This window comes from Schistocerca americana, chromosome 2 (genome assembly GCF_021461395.2).
Source record: "Schistocerca americana isolate TAMUIC-IGC-003095 chromosome 2, iqSchAmer2.1, whole genome shotgun sequence".
In the NCBI taxonomy this organism is placed as follows: domain Eukaryota; kingdom Metazoa; phylum Arthropoda; class Insecta; order Orthoptera; family Acrididae; genus Schistocerca; species Schistocerca americana.
The window spans coordinates 768,864,277-768,881,526 of NC_060120.1; the positions used below are offsets into that span (position 1 = coordinate 768,864,277).

Genomic DNA, 17,250 nt, shown 5'->3' on the forward strand with positions numbered 1-17,250 from the left:
GAGACTGCATCTATACAGATATGCATGGGCATATTTGCAAATATCCGTAATGTCAGAGCTGCAGATGGTAGTGATCATGTGTGTATGGCGAGTGCTGGCTTGTGTGAATACGTGTGTGTGTGTGTGTGTGTGTGTGTGTTTTTTTCTTTACTGAAGAAGGCTTTGGCTCAAAGCTATAATGTGTAACAGTATTTTCATTGTGCCTGTCTACAGCTCAACAAGTCATCTTTACTCTGAGTAGCAAGCTATCTTTTTCCTAATATTGTTGATATTCCAACCTTGAGTTTCTGTTGTTTGATAATAATTACTTTGTTCTTTAAATTTCAAACACAGCATCAAGATTACAATGTTTATCTGGTTTTGTCTTACAAGCATCCTGTAAGAGTGATTATTACTGTTTAAATTATCCTCATCCTCAACTGAAAATTCTGGATGGAAAAATGACAACATTACAAAACAAACAGGATAGACTGATACCACATACTGGAGATACTGGGTCGGAGACAGAACAACAAGAAGACTACTAAACAAGTATGCTTTCAGTCAAAAGCCCTTCTAAATTATGCCACACACACACACACACACACACACACGCATGCACGCCCCCCCCCCCCCCCCCCACACACACACACACTAAGTATTATTATTATTATTATTATTATTATTATTTACCCATTTGAGATAAGTAACATTTGGTTTAAAATCAATGTTTATTTCTAAAATATTTACAGGTACACAAAACTATGTATATTAACATTTGATAAATAGGCTATATGGCTAACACTAAATATTATGCAAGAAGTGACGACAACTCTTAACACAACTTTACTAGACTTCCCAATGTTGAAGGAATCTTTTGCTGAATGTTTTGCAAAATCAATTTCTGTAAAAACAGTTGACAGTGGTAACTTGGGGAATGTATAAAGATTCTTATATGACTATGTCACGAGTGGCCACTACATTCTTAGTAAATAAAATGTGAATTATGAGGTCCAGCTTCAATGTACCAAATAGATTAAAGTGGTTTATAATATTTTAATAGCTGCAATTGCAGGTAAGACTTGCAAATGCAGGTAAGGAACTTGTGGATGCAATGTGGCTAACATTTTTCTTATCTGTGCAGGCCTCTAGTTACAAACTATAGAATGAGATGCCTATGATACCTGACTTTGGACATAAATTTATACACTGTATACATTATTCAGCTATTATCAGGTTCCTTTGTATGTGGTATGGTAACTTATTCATCAGAATTCATTCAGTCTGAGATACAAAGTATGCTAACTTATCATAATTATTCCCCAATTTCCTTTGCTCATGTTAAACTCAGAACTGAATGTGTGCCACTCAGGCATCCAAAATATACTGATAATTGCTTTCCCATTATTCAGTACAAAATTATTTGCTGCTGTATAGCTTTCTGAATTCCATTTTTCTTCTCGACAGAAAGCCTATTTAATTTCATAGAAAAGCAGTGGAACAATTGTGAAATGTAACAACTATTACAAACTGAGTTGGTGTAACAAATTCTTGATCATTTATGAGTGCCTGGTAGTGTTTTTTAATCTTAGCAGCTGCCTTTTCTCTTTAAATACTTCATGTATGTCTATTACTTGACAAATAACACATGTAATTAACACATTGACTGCTGTGTGGTCACCGGTGGCCATGGCAGAAATGCATGCCTGATAGCATGTAGCCACCGGCAGCAAAAGCAGAGCTTCACGCCGTAATGTGTGCCTCACCTGGCATGACCATGAAACATCCATCACTAAGCATATGGCAGTCAATGTGATGAACAGAAGGAGGCTTTGGTGGGTAGTGCTACAGAGAAGAAATTGAACATGACAATATATAAACATTAACATAAAATTAAACAGTTTCACTGAGTACATTTAGTTAGGCTTTAGATAAATATTGTTTACCTCACACAAAAGCAAGTACACAAATTGCAACCATTTGCTTCATTATGTTTCTTTTGCTACAGTGCTACCTCATGTTCACAAAAATACTTCTCTTGGTAAATACTTTATGAGTCAACAAAAAAGCTTTCTATTAATACAAAAATCTTGACCTATTCATCTTAGAAATTTTGTACAATGACAACTGATGTGTTAACTGAAGCATTCAGATAAAGTCTAAGGTAACTGTGAAATTAACTAAATGATTTGCTTTGGTTGTAGCTCCTAAAACAATACCATTATTCACACTAATGTCTGTCGAGCATTTCTATAAAAGCAGTTTTCTACATTTTTAAAACAAAAAGAAAGAAATTAAGAATGCAAGCAATTCATTTAACTGTGAAATCTGGTACCTTGCTAATTTTTATTTAAGAACAGCTACTCAATTAGAATAAGCAGGTACTTCTGACATTAATACTGAAGTTTAGCAATCTACCATTTTCACATGTGCAACCAAAAATTTTGTTTGCATGAATGACCAAGTTTGTTACCATATTGATAAAATGAGCTGCATTCAGCTCAATCTGTCCTTGAGTAACTAGCTTTGAGCAATACTCTGTATTGTAATAATACAGTTACAAATTTCACACTTAATTTGGCTGGTTTTATGCAAGTTAAAGTAACAAAATTCAGTATATTTATTTTGTTGACAGCATTAGTGTCAAACTCCCTGAATATCACCAGAATGACATTCTGGGTAGTTAATTGCAAAAATAGATGGGAAAAATTTCTTCTTGCCAGTCTCTGCAATCAAGTGCCTAGCAGTCACTCAATGCCCCCTCCCCTCTCCCCCATAACCAGTTGTATGCAGTGAGTACACTGGTAATATATAATATTGCACTGCTGTAATTTGTAACTTTTAACAATATTAAGTACTTTAACTAACATGAGGCAGTGAACAATCAATATGACATTCACACTTCGAACACAGAGGAAGACTATACAATGTGACTGAATTCTTCTACGACTTCACATTTAAATGTCCAGCCATGATGAAAATGATAGCATATGAGCCAATTTGTGGTTCACATACCAAAATGTTTACCACAAAAGGTCCTTTACAGAAATCAAAGCACAAATAAGAGACATATTCCACATTTCCATTTCTAGTCTACTTCAGATCTGTAAAATTCTCAGAAAAAGATTGACATTGTGCCTTCTAGGGAACAGGGTAGGTTAAAAGCTGCTCTCAATCAATTATTAGCTGTTAACAGTAACAAAATATTTACATGAGACAAATAAAGAAATACCTTGTGGTGAAAAAAATACAAAGAAATACAAAGACATTTCTACAGGTAACACAGAAAAGCAGAAAAGTAGTTCTAGGATACGAATACCACACAACCTGTTGCTATTCTGCGTATTCTGTACTTTTTTCAAAGTAGAATTAGATTCCAGGAAGCTATTTTCTTCATAGTCTCAGATTTGCCAGGTACTTAGCTATATCTTGACAGTCACTATTTGCAGTATCTGCATAATATCATATCTTTTTAGATCCCAACAAGAGTAAGGACTAGACAGTCTTAAGAGATTCATAACAAGTGAGCAAAATGATTTGTTATCACAATTATTAATTTTGTCAAGCAGACGGTTTCATGGAAATGTTATGATAACAATAATTTCATTTTCAATCACTACTGCCAACAGGAATAATAATGCTGTAACAAAACATATCACCCTACATATGGTAGATTGTAGCTGCTACCTGACAAAAAAGACTGCATACTATATGTAAGTCAGAACTCAATGATATTACATATCTTAAAAAAACTAAAAAGTATGCAACTCTTCATATTGTTTAGGATATCTATACTGAGTACAAGAACTACAGCCATTTCACAATACTGGTTTAAAATAAGTATGGTAGCAAAACAACATTACTTTTGCTTAACAACTGACACTATTTATCAATTATAAAAATAAATAAAGCATGTAATTACATCTAACAGTCAGTCAGAACAATACAAACAAGCGCTATAAGGTCGTTATTCATATGTACGATAATGAATGAAAATGGAACTTTGTAAAAAGTGGTGCAAACAAAAGGATAACAGAATAAAATGTTAAAACATACAATAGTACAATTGATCTTTTCCAAGTGAATATTTTGCTTATATAAAGAAATCGTTTCTATTACTAAAATGAGTGCTTTACGCAACAGAATCGGCATCAGATAGTACAGAACAGAAGAATGAGATGCACGATCATGACCAGTACATGAAGAATTTAATGATTAAACTTAAGAGAGTATCCAGCATGAAAGGCAACAATTTTTTATGCAGATGGAATAGTTTTATCTTCAACCCTTATGGCAAGAAAGAAGTGAGAATATGATTGAGATTCAAAATACTGGGAGGCAAAAAATAAAACAAGTTTACATAAAACTACTTAAACCCAATTACATACTCTTGGGTAACTCTTCCTGATTTTCACCTAAAATTATTTTTTAAAATGATCAACAAATGCCTGGATGTCATTACAAAAATGCTGCCAATAAAAACTTATGAACTACATTCCATTATTGACACACATTTGTAGTGTTTCCAGGAATGAATGAGTATCTGAATAATACCTATGAAACTGGTAACATATTTTAGTTTCTATCAGCAAATAACATTTTATTGGTGTTTCAGTACACCAATCTCCTATCTAAAATTGCAATATATCCTAAAACTAATATAAAAAATAAGTTTTAAAAGAAAAAAGTGTTGCTTGATAAAATCGGATCTGAATTGGAAAAAAAGAGCAAACATAATTACCACATTAGGGATAAAAGTATTCTGAAATGAGGAAAGTAAGAGTGCACAGGCTAGTTACTTTTTGCTGTCAAACTCTGTAATAGCATCTAAAAGAGATGGACATCCATCAACTTTTATACCACGGCGACGGAGGTCGTCTAACCTTGCTTCCAGGGGTCTTTTGTCACGTCCAAGTGCCCACCACAGCCGAACACAAAGTTGTAGCAGTGGTACATAAAAACGCAACAAATCAATATCACTTACAGCTTCATAGCGATGCAAAGCTAAATCAGCAAAACGTTCAGGGCGTGCAGACTCTCCTGCTGCATGGCTGCATGCTACAAGACGACACAGTGCCAACAGGACTGCTGGATGCCTGTGAATAAATGTAACTTCCATAAAACCATTTTTGTTGATGCCGATATTAATGATCATAACAGAAAAAGATATAAAATATATGTGACAATATTGTGAAAAGGATAGTTGCTACTCATCATATAGTGGAGATGCTGAGTCACAGATAGGCACAATAAAAAGATTTTCACTTTTATAGCTTTCGTCCAATGGCCTTTGTCAACAATAGTACACACACACACACACACACACACACACATATACATGAATGCAGTCTCAAGTAACTGAAACCACACTGCAGTTTCAGTTGCCTGAGACTGCAGTCATGTGTGTGAGTTGCGTCTGCATGAGTTTTTAGTGTGTGTGTGTGTGTGTGTGTGTGTGTGTGTGTGTGTGTCTACTACTGATGACAAAGGCCACTGGCCGAAATCTGTAAGTGTGAAAATCTTTTTGTTGCACCTATCTGCGACTCAGCATCTCCGCTATATGGTGAGTAGCAACTTTCCTTCTCAGAATATTATGTTCCAGCCTGGATTTTCCACTGTTTGACTTCTCATAATATTATTACATTCCATCCCGGATTTTTCATTGTTTAAAATATATGTGCCATACATATAAAAATAACACTCAACAACGGTCCACTGTATATCAGCAAACCTACCTTTTTTAGGGAAGTATTTTTTCTCAAGAGCAACTGCGATACAGAAAATAATAAAATCACTTATTAACTACAAACACTATGTGATCCAAAGTATCCAGACACCACCAAATAGATATGTTTTTCATACCAGGTGCATTGAGCTGCCACCTACTGCCAGTCACTACATATTAGCCACTTCAGTGGTCATTAGACATCGTGAGAGAGCAAAATGGGGCGCTCCGCAGAACTCACGGACTTCGAACGTGGTCAGGTGATTGGGCGTCACTTGTGTCATGTGTCTGTACACATAATTTCCACACTCCCAAAACATCTCTAGGTCCACTGCTTCCGATGTGGTAGTGAAGTGGAAACGTGAAGGGACACGTACAGTATAAAAGCATACAGGCTGACCTCGTCTGTTGACTGACAAAGACCGCCGACAGCTGAAGACGGTCATAATGTGTAGTAAGCAGACATCTATCCAGACCATCACACAGGAATTCCAAACTGCATCAGGATCCACTGAAAATACTATGACAGCTAGGTGGGAGGTGAGAAAACTTGGGGTTTCATGGTTGAGTGGCCACTCATAAGCCACACATCATGTCAGTAAATGCCAGACCATGCCTCGCTTGGTGTAAGGAGCATAAACATTGGACAATTGAACAGTGGAAAAATGTTGTGTGGAGTGACGAATCACAGGACACGATGTGGCGATCCGATGGCAGGGTGTAGGTATGGTGAATGCCCGGTGAACATCATCTGCCAGCATGTGTAGTGCCAACTGCAAAATTCGCAGGCGGTGGTGTTATGGTGTGGTTGTGTTTCTCATGGAGGGGTCTTGCATCCCTTGTTGTTTTGCATGACACTATCACAGCACAGGCCTACACTAAGCACCATCTTGCTTACCGCTGTTGAAGAGCAATTCGGGGATGGCGATTGCATCTTTCAACACAACGAGTACCTTTTCATAAAGCATGGTCTGTGGCAGAATGGTTACACGACAATAACATCCCTGTATTGGTCTGGCCTGCACAGAGTCCTGACCTGAATCCTACAGAACACCTTTGGGATCTTTTGGAACACTGACTTCATGCCAGGCATCACCTACCGACATCAATAACTCTCCTCAGTGCAGCACTCCATGAAGAATGGGCTGCCATTGCCCAAGAAGCCTTCAATCACCTGATTGAATGTATGCCTGTGAGGGTGGAAGCTGTAATCAAGGCTAAGGGTGGGCCAAAACCACTTACTGAATCCCAGCATTATCCATGGAGTCCGCCACGAACTTGCAAATCATTTTCAGCCTGGTGTCCGGATACTTTTGATCACATAGTGTACATGTATCAGCTGCATTAATATGTGACACAGTATGGGATATGACATACGGTATTAATTAGTATTGTCTACTTTCTTCACTCACTTTGATGGAAAATTAGCATCTATATCAATATGAAGCTATGGTTGTTTTGTGTGCTTGCAAAAAAGAATGACTGATAAAATCATCATCCTGGTAAGAATACATTACGTACTTAATTTAACACAACTATAACTTTCTTTAAGCATTTAGATATTTCTTCATGGATTACATTTGATATCTCCTACCACCAACTATTCATTTCAGTCCCACACCCATACTAAACACAGATCACCACTACTGTTGGAGTGAGTGTACGGCCAGCTTTGCTGGCTGGAATACTGATGGTTTTTTTATGTTGTTTCTGACACAGGTATTGACGTATTTGCAAGGTTTTCTGATCATACAGTGCTATCCAGTGCTATTTAGTAAATATAGTACAGGTCTATTTAAGTGTTTTTTTTTTAATTTATTATGCATGAATTAAATCACTTTCTCCTCATACCATTTATACAGTATGTCAGCTGTCTAAGCGGTAAGATTGCACAAAATGAACTGATTAACGTGCAGATCATAATTACAAGTAACTTTAAAGCTCATATCCTTTCCCTTCAATTTTTAATAACCCCTTTCCCTCATATGCTGTGCAGCGCTTAAGATAAATCCTCCTTCAGCTTCACAGCTCTCCCTCCCCGAGAGAGAGAGAGAGAGAGAGGGGGGGGGGGGGGGGAGCTGTCATCCCAAGGCAGAGACAGCAGGTTGTATTGCTGCAGAGATGAGTGGTTGTATGTGTGCAGTTGTTAGCTATAAAAGAACATTGTTAAACATTTTGAAATCACCTATCAGAAAAAGAAATAGATAAATATTTAACTCTACATGAACGCAATTTTGAGGACTGATAAAAAGTAGCACTTTTGACATAGTTTTACATAAGTTATACACTGCCATTTCAACTGTCTACCAAAGAGCCTGCACGGAAACAACATACCGCAGCCAACTGTTTAAAACTTCACAAGATTATTTTTCTACAGTGATTTATAATTAGAATCTACAAATTAATCAATGTTGAGAAACTTCAACTGTAATATAAATGTTGTATGTGTGCAAATGCGAATGAAAGTAATCTATTTCAGACAGAACCAATTTGTGACAAATTATATATAGTTGAAGCAAAGCACTTCCTATCATTGAACAATATAAAGTTATGATCTGTACTTCAGAATCCATCAAAGAGCTTGCAGTTTCTCAAAAGTTTAACTATCTAAAGACACACATCCAAAAAAGTTCTGCATCACCTCAGTTCCCAGAGTTCTGGAACCTGTGCAGAAAATTGGAATAGAGATCAACATAAACTTCATTTCTACCTTTTTTATTGCTCATGAAAACCACACACTGCATGATGTATCACCATACAGCAAGACCTTCAGAGCTGGTCACCCACATTGCTGTACACAGTGGTACCTCTAATACCAGTGGCATGTCCTCTTGCAATGATGCATGCCTGTATTCGTCATGGCGTACTATCCACAAGTTCATCAAGGCACTGTTGGTCCAGATTGTCCCACTCCTCAATGGCAATTCGGCAAAGATACCTCAGAGTGGTTGGTGGGTCACGTCATCCATAAACAGCCCTTATAAATCTATCCCAGGCATGTTCGATAGGGTTCATGCTTGGAGAACATGTTGGCCATTCTAGTTGAGCGATGTCGTTATCCTGAAGCAAGTCATTCACAAGATGTGCACGATGGGGGCACAAATTGTTGTCCATGAAAACGAATGCCACACTAATATGCTGCCAATATGGTTGCACTATCGGTCAGAGGATGGCATTCATGTATTGTACAGCCGTTCGGTGCCTTGCATGACCACCAGCAGTGTACGTCAGCCCCACATTATGCCACCCCAAAACAGCAGGGAACAGCCACCTTGCTGCACTCGCTGGACAGTGTATCAAAGGTGTTCAGCCTGACTGGGTTGCCTCCAAACACATCTCCAACGATTGTCTGGTTGAAGGCATATGCGACACTCATCGGTGAAGAGAACATGATGCCAATCTTGAGCGGTCTGTTCGGCATGTTGTTAGACCCATCTGTAATGCACTGCATGGTGCCATGGTTGCAAAGATGAACCTCACCATGGATGTCGGAAGTGAAGTTGCGCATTATGCAGCCTATTGCGCACTGTTTGAATCATAACACGACATCCTGTGGCTGCATGGAAAGCATTATTCAACATGGTGGCATTGCTGTCAGGGTTCCTCTAAGCCATAGTCCTCAGGTAACGATCATCCACTGCAGTAACAGCCCGTGGACGGCATGAGCAACCATGTCATCAACAGTTCCTGTCTCTCTGTATCTCCTCCATGTCCGAACAACATCGCTTTGGTTCACTCCGAAACTGGACACTTCCCTTGTTGAGAGTCCTTCCTGGCACAAAGTAATAATGGGGATGTGATCGAACTACGGTGTTGACCGTCTAGGCATGGTTGAACTACAGACAACATGAGCCGTGTACCTCCTTCCTGGTGGAATGACTGGAACTCATGGACTGTTGGACCCTCTCCATCTACTAGGTGCTGCTATTGGGCGAATTTAGTGACATCTCTGAACAGTCAAAGGGACTGTGTCTGTGATGCAATAGCCACAGTCAACATCTATCTTCAGGTGATCTGGGAACCAGTGTGATGTGAAAGTTTTTTTGATGTGTGTGTATCTGAAAAGTAATGACCACTGCACTTTTGCTTCTAAATAACTTGCAAAGATATTTTCTGAAAACTGCTAAAAAACAAAAATAGTAGTTAATTTAAATCATTATTTATGACCCAGCTCCCCTTTATTTGTAACGGAGAAGATTATCTTTTACCATCTTCTTTCAAACTGTCAACAGCTGCAACATTATATTTATCTTATGATCACAAGGCACCATAATTGAAGGGAAACGTGTGCAGAGGAAAATGATTCTGTTCCTTCCATGCTGAAAATGGGTGTAATAAAACATAGGGTAATCACAAAGTTTTTTTTAAAATGCAAATACACCTAAAACAAACTACTACCACTGTGTCCGATAAAAAATAGTGAACACATGAAAGTGTTGAAACAGAAGACTTAGTTTTCCTCTAACCTGTATTGTGTCACACACATATACTTAATTGTGCATCTGACATAACATTACGGAGACTGCAGGAAATGGAAATTTCCAGCAGATGTGATACTAGGTTGTGCCAGTTACAATGATTTTCCTTGGCATCGAACATATATTCATGACTCCCTCAACATTTGGTTCATCGCTACTAAAGCCTTTGTCACTGTTGCTTGCTTTGTAGCCATTAGATGACCGTCGCATTCTCTCTATGTTTGACAATAGTCCAGATTACATGTCGCCTGCAAATAGTGTAAGTCTAGATTTGTTTGGAGCTAAGTTGCTGCATATCTTTATTGTTAATATTTTTACAGACTGTGTTGATATGAATGATTCTGATGAAGGTATGTGGTATGCGGTGAAAATGAAAAAAAAAATTCGCAGAGAAGGCTGACAGAAAGGACATCTCATAACAGTGCATAAACTGGCTGTAAAGGAAATACAAACAGAAAGAACACATAATTGCTTATGTATTTTTGGCAATAAAAACTACTATACAAATGCATAGTTTCACGCCGATATATACTAGTAAAATTTTTTCTGGCTTCCAGACGCGTCACCACTTGACAATGGCTGAGGAAAACTCAGCCGAAAGCTTGTAGATTTTAAACGACTGGACGTGGCTCGAAGCCTCAGAAAATTTTATGAATAAAAACTACTGAAATAAAGTTTAATAGTGTATTTAATTTTGACACCAGCAATATGAAAATTAGTGAGTTGAAGTAGAAAGACCAATATACCAAACAATGTTTTGAAATTCCAACAACAGATTTCTACACACAAGTTGGACCTTCCTGAAAGCCACAGACTTCAGCCAGTTCATAAGTAATGGCAGCTATCTATGAGACCAGCACCATAAGTGTTTTTAAAAAATGAATAAATACAATGGCAGATTTTAAGTGCCTACGCACGATATGTTTAACCTTTTTTTCTTCACATTTTATTTGCATTTTTCCATTTTAGATAAACCACAATTTTATAACTACAGCTCTTAATTTGTATATACAGAACTAGGAGTAGTATATGGAAGACTAGGAGTACACTTTTACATCAGAATGATAACACTCTCCCCATACCTCAGATATTGCACCCTTTGGACTTTGTGACAGAAAACTCTCTTTAGTGCATCTTGTGTTTTTGCTATTTCCTGGAGAGAATTACAAAAATTTTGCAATGATTTCCTCCCTTTACAAATCATTCCCAGTTAATATTTGTCTTTCTTGATTTTCATTGTTCATTCCATCTTTCCTATCACCATCCTCCTTTAATTTAGTCCTCATTTTAGTTTTGTGTTGACCATTTCACCCTTTTTCCATGTATTATTATTTTATTAATCATAATCGTTACGCTGTGCTCACTTCCCAATAGTATATCTAACCCCTGTTTACCAGCTACGTAATACGAGTTGACCACCAGCTGAACACATGAACATGACTTCAATATGAATTGCACCACTAACTACTACACTAACTACTAGCTGCAGACTCAATGTTCTACTCTTCATTTGAATCTTTGGACTAGTCTCTTCCATTTAGTGATTTCAGTAAGAAAGGAGTTTAGTATTTGAGATAATTATACATACCTGTCAGTGTACAATTTATTGAGCAATCTGAAGATGTTTTCAAGAAGGGGGACAGCTTGGTCATACTGCTGAGCTTGCATCCAATGCCGAGCTTCTGCCTCTTCCCTATTCTGTAAGAAGTTCATGAGGGCAGCAGACTCTCTCAGCTGTGTTTCACGACCTATATGTTCCAGTAAAGCCTCAAATCCTGAACTTCGGGCAGATATGAGACTAGGATTCAAATTTCCTAAAAAACAGAGGGAGATAATGAAAATATACATAAAGATCAAAACTTTTAATGCACTATAGTACACAGGGATTTCAAACAGTAAGTTAAACATCATAATGACAGTCACAGTAGCTTTTACTGAATGGTGCATTACACTTCAAAGTGACACAGATACATAACACTATTTTCCAACAGTCCATAAACAATGGTTGAAACATTCTATCAATCATTCACTTTCTTTATGGTAGAAATTTACTCTTTGGTCACAGAGCCATTCAAGAACTGATGCATGAACGTCCTGATTGTCAGAAAAACTGTGACTATTGTGAATCATTTCTTCGACTGCCTGGACATTGTCGCCGTCAGCATGACATGCATGTGTAGCCGTTGTTAAGTTGATGGCACCATTTCACTACAGCTGGATGTAAAATTGCATTTGGTCCACATGAGACTACAATTTGTTGTGACTCTGTCTACAATTTAGATGCTTCTCATACAAGAATCATTCTGTCGTCCTGTGTACTTCAATTTTGGAGTTGTTTCCATTTGATGCAGTATTTCAGCCATTATCCGTACTGCAGTAGAACTGTTTCTGCAGGAAACCACAACATGTACTCTCTTCTGACAATGCTGTGTAATGGTCTTAGTGGGGGACATCGTCTGAAATTCACTTTTTGAAGTCCCTTTGTGCGCAAGGGGGAAAAAAGAATAAACTCCCCTCTGTTTTGCTTCCCTGTCTGTTTATTACAAGTCACCATTTTTGAAAGACACACATTATCATTTAACACAATATGCACTACAGCAGATTTCTCTCGGCCCACGCTGAAAGCAATCAGCCGGCTAAAAACCAACAATAAGTTTGTTTGTAACTTGTCTATAATGAGATCATACCAAACTTTCGAAAACAAATTTTGCGTTCCGTACAGGCCCTTTTTTACTCAAATAAATCCACTTCAATGTTACCTGTTCTGAGGGAAAAAGTAATACATTTTTGAGCACTGTCGCTTAAGAAATATCTCACATCCACTTAACTACACCTGGAAAGCTCAAAAGAAATTAAATACAGATGCATTTATTGTTTACTGCCAATGGTTTGTCATATTTAAGCCGTTCATTTTCAAACTGGCACATTGCATACTATATTAGGTTTTTTCCGAACTTCATAACCCATAGCAAACTACTGCTTTTGCCTACCTTCACAGGATTCGATAACTTGACAATCATGCTTAAGCATTTAACCGTAATATTTTTCCATCTGTTAACATCAAGGTCATTAGAGTAGGGACACCAGCTGAACTTGACATGGCCGAGGTAGGGAATCAGCCATGACATAACTAAAGGAACTTTCCTTGCACTCTCCTGAAGTGATTAAGATGAAGCATGGAAAAAGTGAATCAGAACTGTCAGACTAAGACTTTAATCCCTCTTCTCCAAAATATGAGTCCAGCTTCTCAATCATTGCACACTTTCATTTAGGGCAAAAATCAAAATTTCTTGGCACATAATAAAAATTCAAATTGGTTTATTATTTGGTTTTGAAGCTCTAGCAGTAGCCATGTTCACAAACAAAAAATACTGGGTTTCAGGTCCACCTATTATGCAAACAGCCATTTTTTTTCCCAATAAAGCCCAAATGTGTGTGAGTACTTTTATGCCACCATTGGAGGGTACATTAATTCAGTTTTGTAAAATGTCAACTTGTTTTAAGTTACAATTATTGTAATGAAATTACACCTAAAACAGTTTTTGTCTGTTGTTGTTATTACCTTAACTTTTCTACATTTTTGGGTTCTGTAGGACACTTTTAATTATAGCATATCGATTGCTAGTGATCACCAATTACACGACATTACTGTGAATTTGGTTGTCACATTAACAAATCACTTTATCTACACTCCTGGAAATTGAAATAAGAACACCGTGAATTCATTGTCCCAGGAAGGGGAAACTTTATTGACACATTCCTGGGGTCAGATACATCACATGATCACACTGACAGAACCACAGGCACATAGACACAGGCAACAGAACATGCACAATGTCGGCACTAGTACAGTGTATATCCACCTTTTGCAGCAATGCAGGCTGCTATTCTCCCATGGAGACGATCGTAGAGATGCTGGATGTAGTCCTGTGGAATGGCTTGCCATGCCATTTCCACCTGGCGCCTCAGTTGAACCAGCGTTCGTGCTGGAGGTGCAGACCGCGTGAGACGACGCTTCATCCAGTCCCAAACATGCTCAATGGGGGACAGATCCAGAGATCTTGTTGGCCAGGGTAGTTGACTTACACCTTCTAGAGCACGTTGGGTGGCACGGGATACATGCGGACGTGATTTTGTCCTGTTGGAACAGCAAGTTCCCTTGTCGGTCTAGGAATGGTAGAACGATGGGTTCGATGACGGTTTGGATGTACCGTGCACTACTCAGTGTCCCCTCGACGATCACCAGTGGTGTACGGCCAGTGTAGGAGATCGCTCCCCACACCATGATGCCGGGTGTTGGCCCTGTGTGCCTCGGTCGTATGCAGTCCTGATTGTGGCGCTCACCTGCACGGCGCCAAACACGCATACGACCATCATTGGCACCAAGGCAGAAGCGACTCTCATCGCTGAAGACGACATGTCTCCATTCGTCCCTCCATTCACGCCTGTCGCGACACCACTGGAGGCGGGCTGCATGATGTTGGGGCGTGAGCGGCAGACGGCCTAACGGTGTGCGGGACCGTAGCCCAGCTTCATGGAGACAAAGTCCGTCAACTGCACATACGATTCACGTCCACGCTGTCGCGGCATGCTACCAGTGTTAAAGACTGCGATGGAGCTCCGTATGCCACGGCAAACTGGCTGACACTGACGGCGGCGGTGCACAAATGCTGCGCAGCTAGCGCCATTCGACGGCCAACACCGCGGTTCCTGGTGTGTCCGCTGTGCCGTGCGTGTGATCATTGCTTGTACAGCCCTCTCGCAGTGTCCGGAGCAAGTATGGTGGGTCTGACACACCGGTGTCAATGTGTTCTTTTTTCCATTTCCAGGAGTGAATAAATGTAACTTTGCTGTGTGAAAATATTTTGTGATTAGTTACAGTTACTTTCAAAATATCTGTTCTCACCTGTTTTGGAGATACACAGACAAACACAATTTATGTTTTTGTAGAACTTCACACCCAAGGTATACTGACTGACGAGAGTTCCACTTAAAAACCTGTAAGCCTGCTTGGTTGAATTTATCTGTGGGCTTTTCTGTGTTCTGGATTTCTTCTCTGTTGTGTCTGTATGTGAATTGTTTTATTATTGTAGGTGAAGTGTGTGCCATTTTGTTTTGTGCATCGGTTTTGCTCGCCTGTACTCTTTGTGTGGTCACTGTGTGTGTGTGTGTGTGTGTGTGTGTGTGTGTGTGTGTGTGTGTGACATGAGTTGTTTAATATTGTTACTTGTTGTTGCTGTGCAAGGTCAAAATGGACCACTAGATGATCAACAAAAATGACAATATTTCCCGGATACTCAACAAAATTGACTGTCTAGGTGTGAGATTGAAAGGTTGTGCAATAACATTGGGAACTTCAAAACTTTGGAAATATATTGCACTGCCCAGAAATATTATGCTGTCTCCGGGCAGTATTAACAATATCTTTGACACTGACAGTCTCTCGCATGCTACACAGACCAAGAAAGTTAGATTTCTGTTGTGTGGAAAATGAGTTCAAAACAGGACGACCGAGCATTATTATTAGAGTGCATTGAAATGTATAAGTTATAGCCAGCATTGTGGGGTGTATCGGCAAATGAGTACAAAAACAGAGTGCCTATGTATGGAGATACCAATGTATCAAATTTCAAATGTATGGATTGGGCATATATTAAGAAAGAATGATGGACTGATAAAAACAGTTTTAGAAGGTTATGTAGAAGGGAAAAGGAAGTGAGGAAGGAAGAGATTCCAGATACTGGATGACTTGATGGACGGTACAACATACAGCAGCCTTAAGAAGGAAGCAATGGATCACAGAAAATGGAGAGGCAAAGGACCTGCTAATATAGCAGATAACTGATGATGATGATGATTTAACTCCTGCGTGCAAATTCGTTTGTTTATGAGTGTTCTGTTTAATCTTTACATGAATCTGAAGCTTGCTTGCTTGGGCATCAAGGGTGGTTTGATTGACTGTCAATAGTGGTGGTGCTTGTGGTTGTGGGTTTCCTATATACTGTGAAATCATGCGTGTTGTTTATTCTCTGTGTGTTGAGATCCAGAAAATTTAGTGTGTTATCTGTTTCTAATGTGAAATGAATTTTAGGATGTAAATTATTTATTTCATGATGTTTTACGTGTGTATATGGTTCATCAATAACACATATTATGGCAATAACAGTACCAGTATATAACTTTGTATTTTGTTGTTTTATCGTATGTCTGAAGACCTGGTCCTCTAGGCTGTTCATGAATTTGTGGCTAAGAACCTACTATGTGATGGTCTGACTGACAGTCATTGCCTTGTTGTTTTAGTCCTTGTATGATGATATTGAATGTTTCATTTATACTCTAGTGTGACCCCCCCCCCCCTCCCCGCTGAAAGCAGCGGTGTTTGTGTAGAGTTGTCAGAGCTAACAGCAAAGCAACACTGCATGAATTAACCACAGACTTCAATGAAGGATGTACGATGAATGTATCCTTTACGACAGTGTAGTGAAATTTGGTGTTAATGGGCTAAACAGCAGGTAACTGATACAAGTTCGTTTGCTAAAGCACGACATTGTCTGGAGTGCTTCTCTTGGGCTTGGGAACATATCAATTGGACCATAGACAACTGGAAAACAATAGCCTGATCAGATGAGTTCCAATTTCAGTTGGGAAGAGTTGACGCTATGGCTCAAGTGTGTTGCAGGCCCGATAAAGCTATGATCCAAAGTTGACAACACAGCGCTGTGCAAACTAGTGGTGACTCCATAATGGTGTGAGCTGTGTTTACACGGGATGGATTGGGTCATCCAGTCCAACTGAACTAACTGATCATTGACTGGAAATGGATATGTTCAGCTACTTGGAGACCATTTGCAGCCGTCCATGGACTTCATGTTCCCAAACAACGATGTTATGTCACCAGGACACAATTTTTCGTGATTGATTTACTGAAGTCAGTTCCTGCAGGACATCCTGCAATGGCAACACTTTCGTAATTATGAACAGCAACAGAGGCAGCAATGCTCAATCTTTCCACAGTGGACTTCCTACAACTTGCCGAGTCCATGCCACGCCGAGTTGATGCACTATGCT

General features: G+C 38.9%; 1 protein-coding gene across 1 annotated transcript in view; it reads right to left on the reverse strand.

The window, feature by feature from the left end:
• Positions 1-662: 662 nt before the first annotated feature.
• LOC124595713 (sorting nexin-21) overlaps positions 663-17,250 on the reverse strand; it is a 53,617-nt gene continuing 37,029 nt past the window's right edge. Inside the window, exons 5-6 of the mRNA XM_047134579.1 lie at positions 11,771-11,996; positions 663-5,075 (exon numbers count right to left, since the gene is read on the reverse strand). Of these exons, the coding sequence (XP_046990535.1) occupies positions 4,775-5,075; positions 11,771-11,996 (527 nt within the window). The 3' untranslated portion in view covers positions 663-4,774. The remainder of the gene's footprint in view (positions 5,076-11,770; positions 11,997-17,250) is intronic.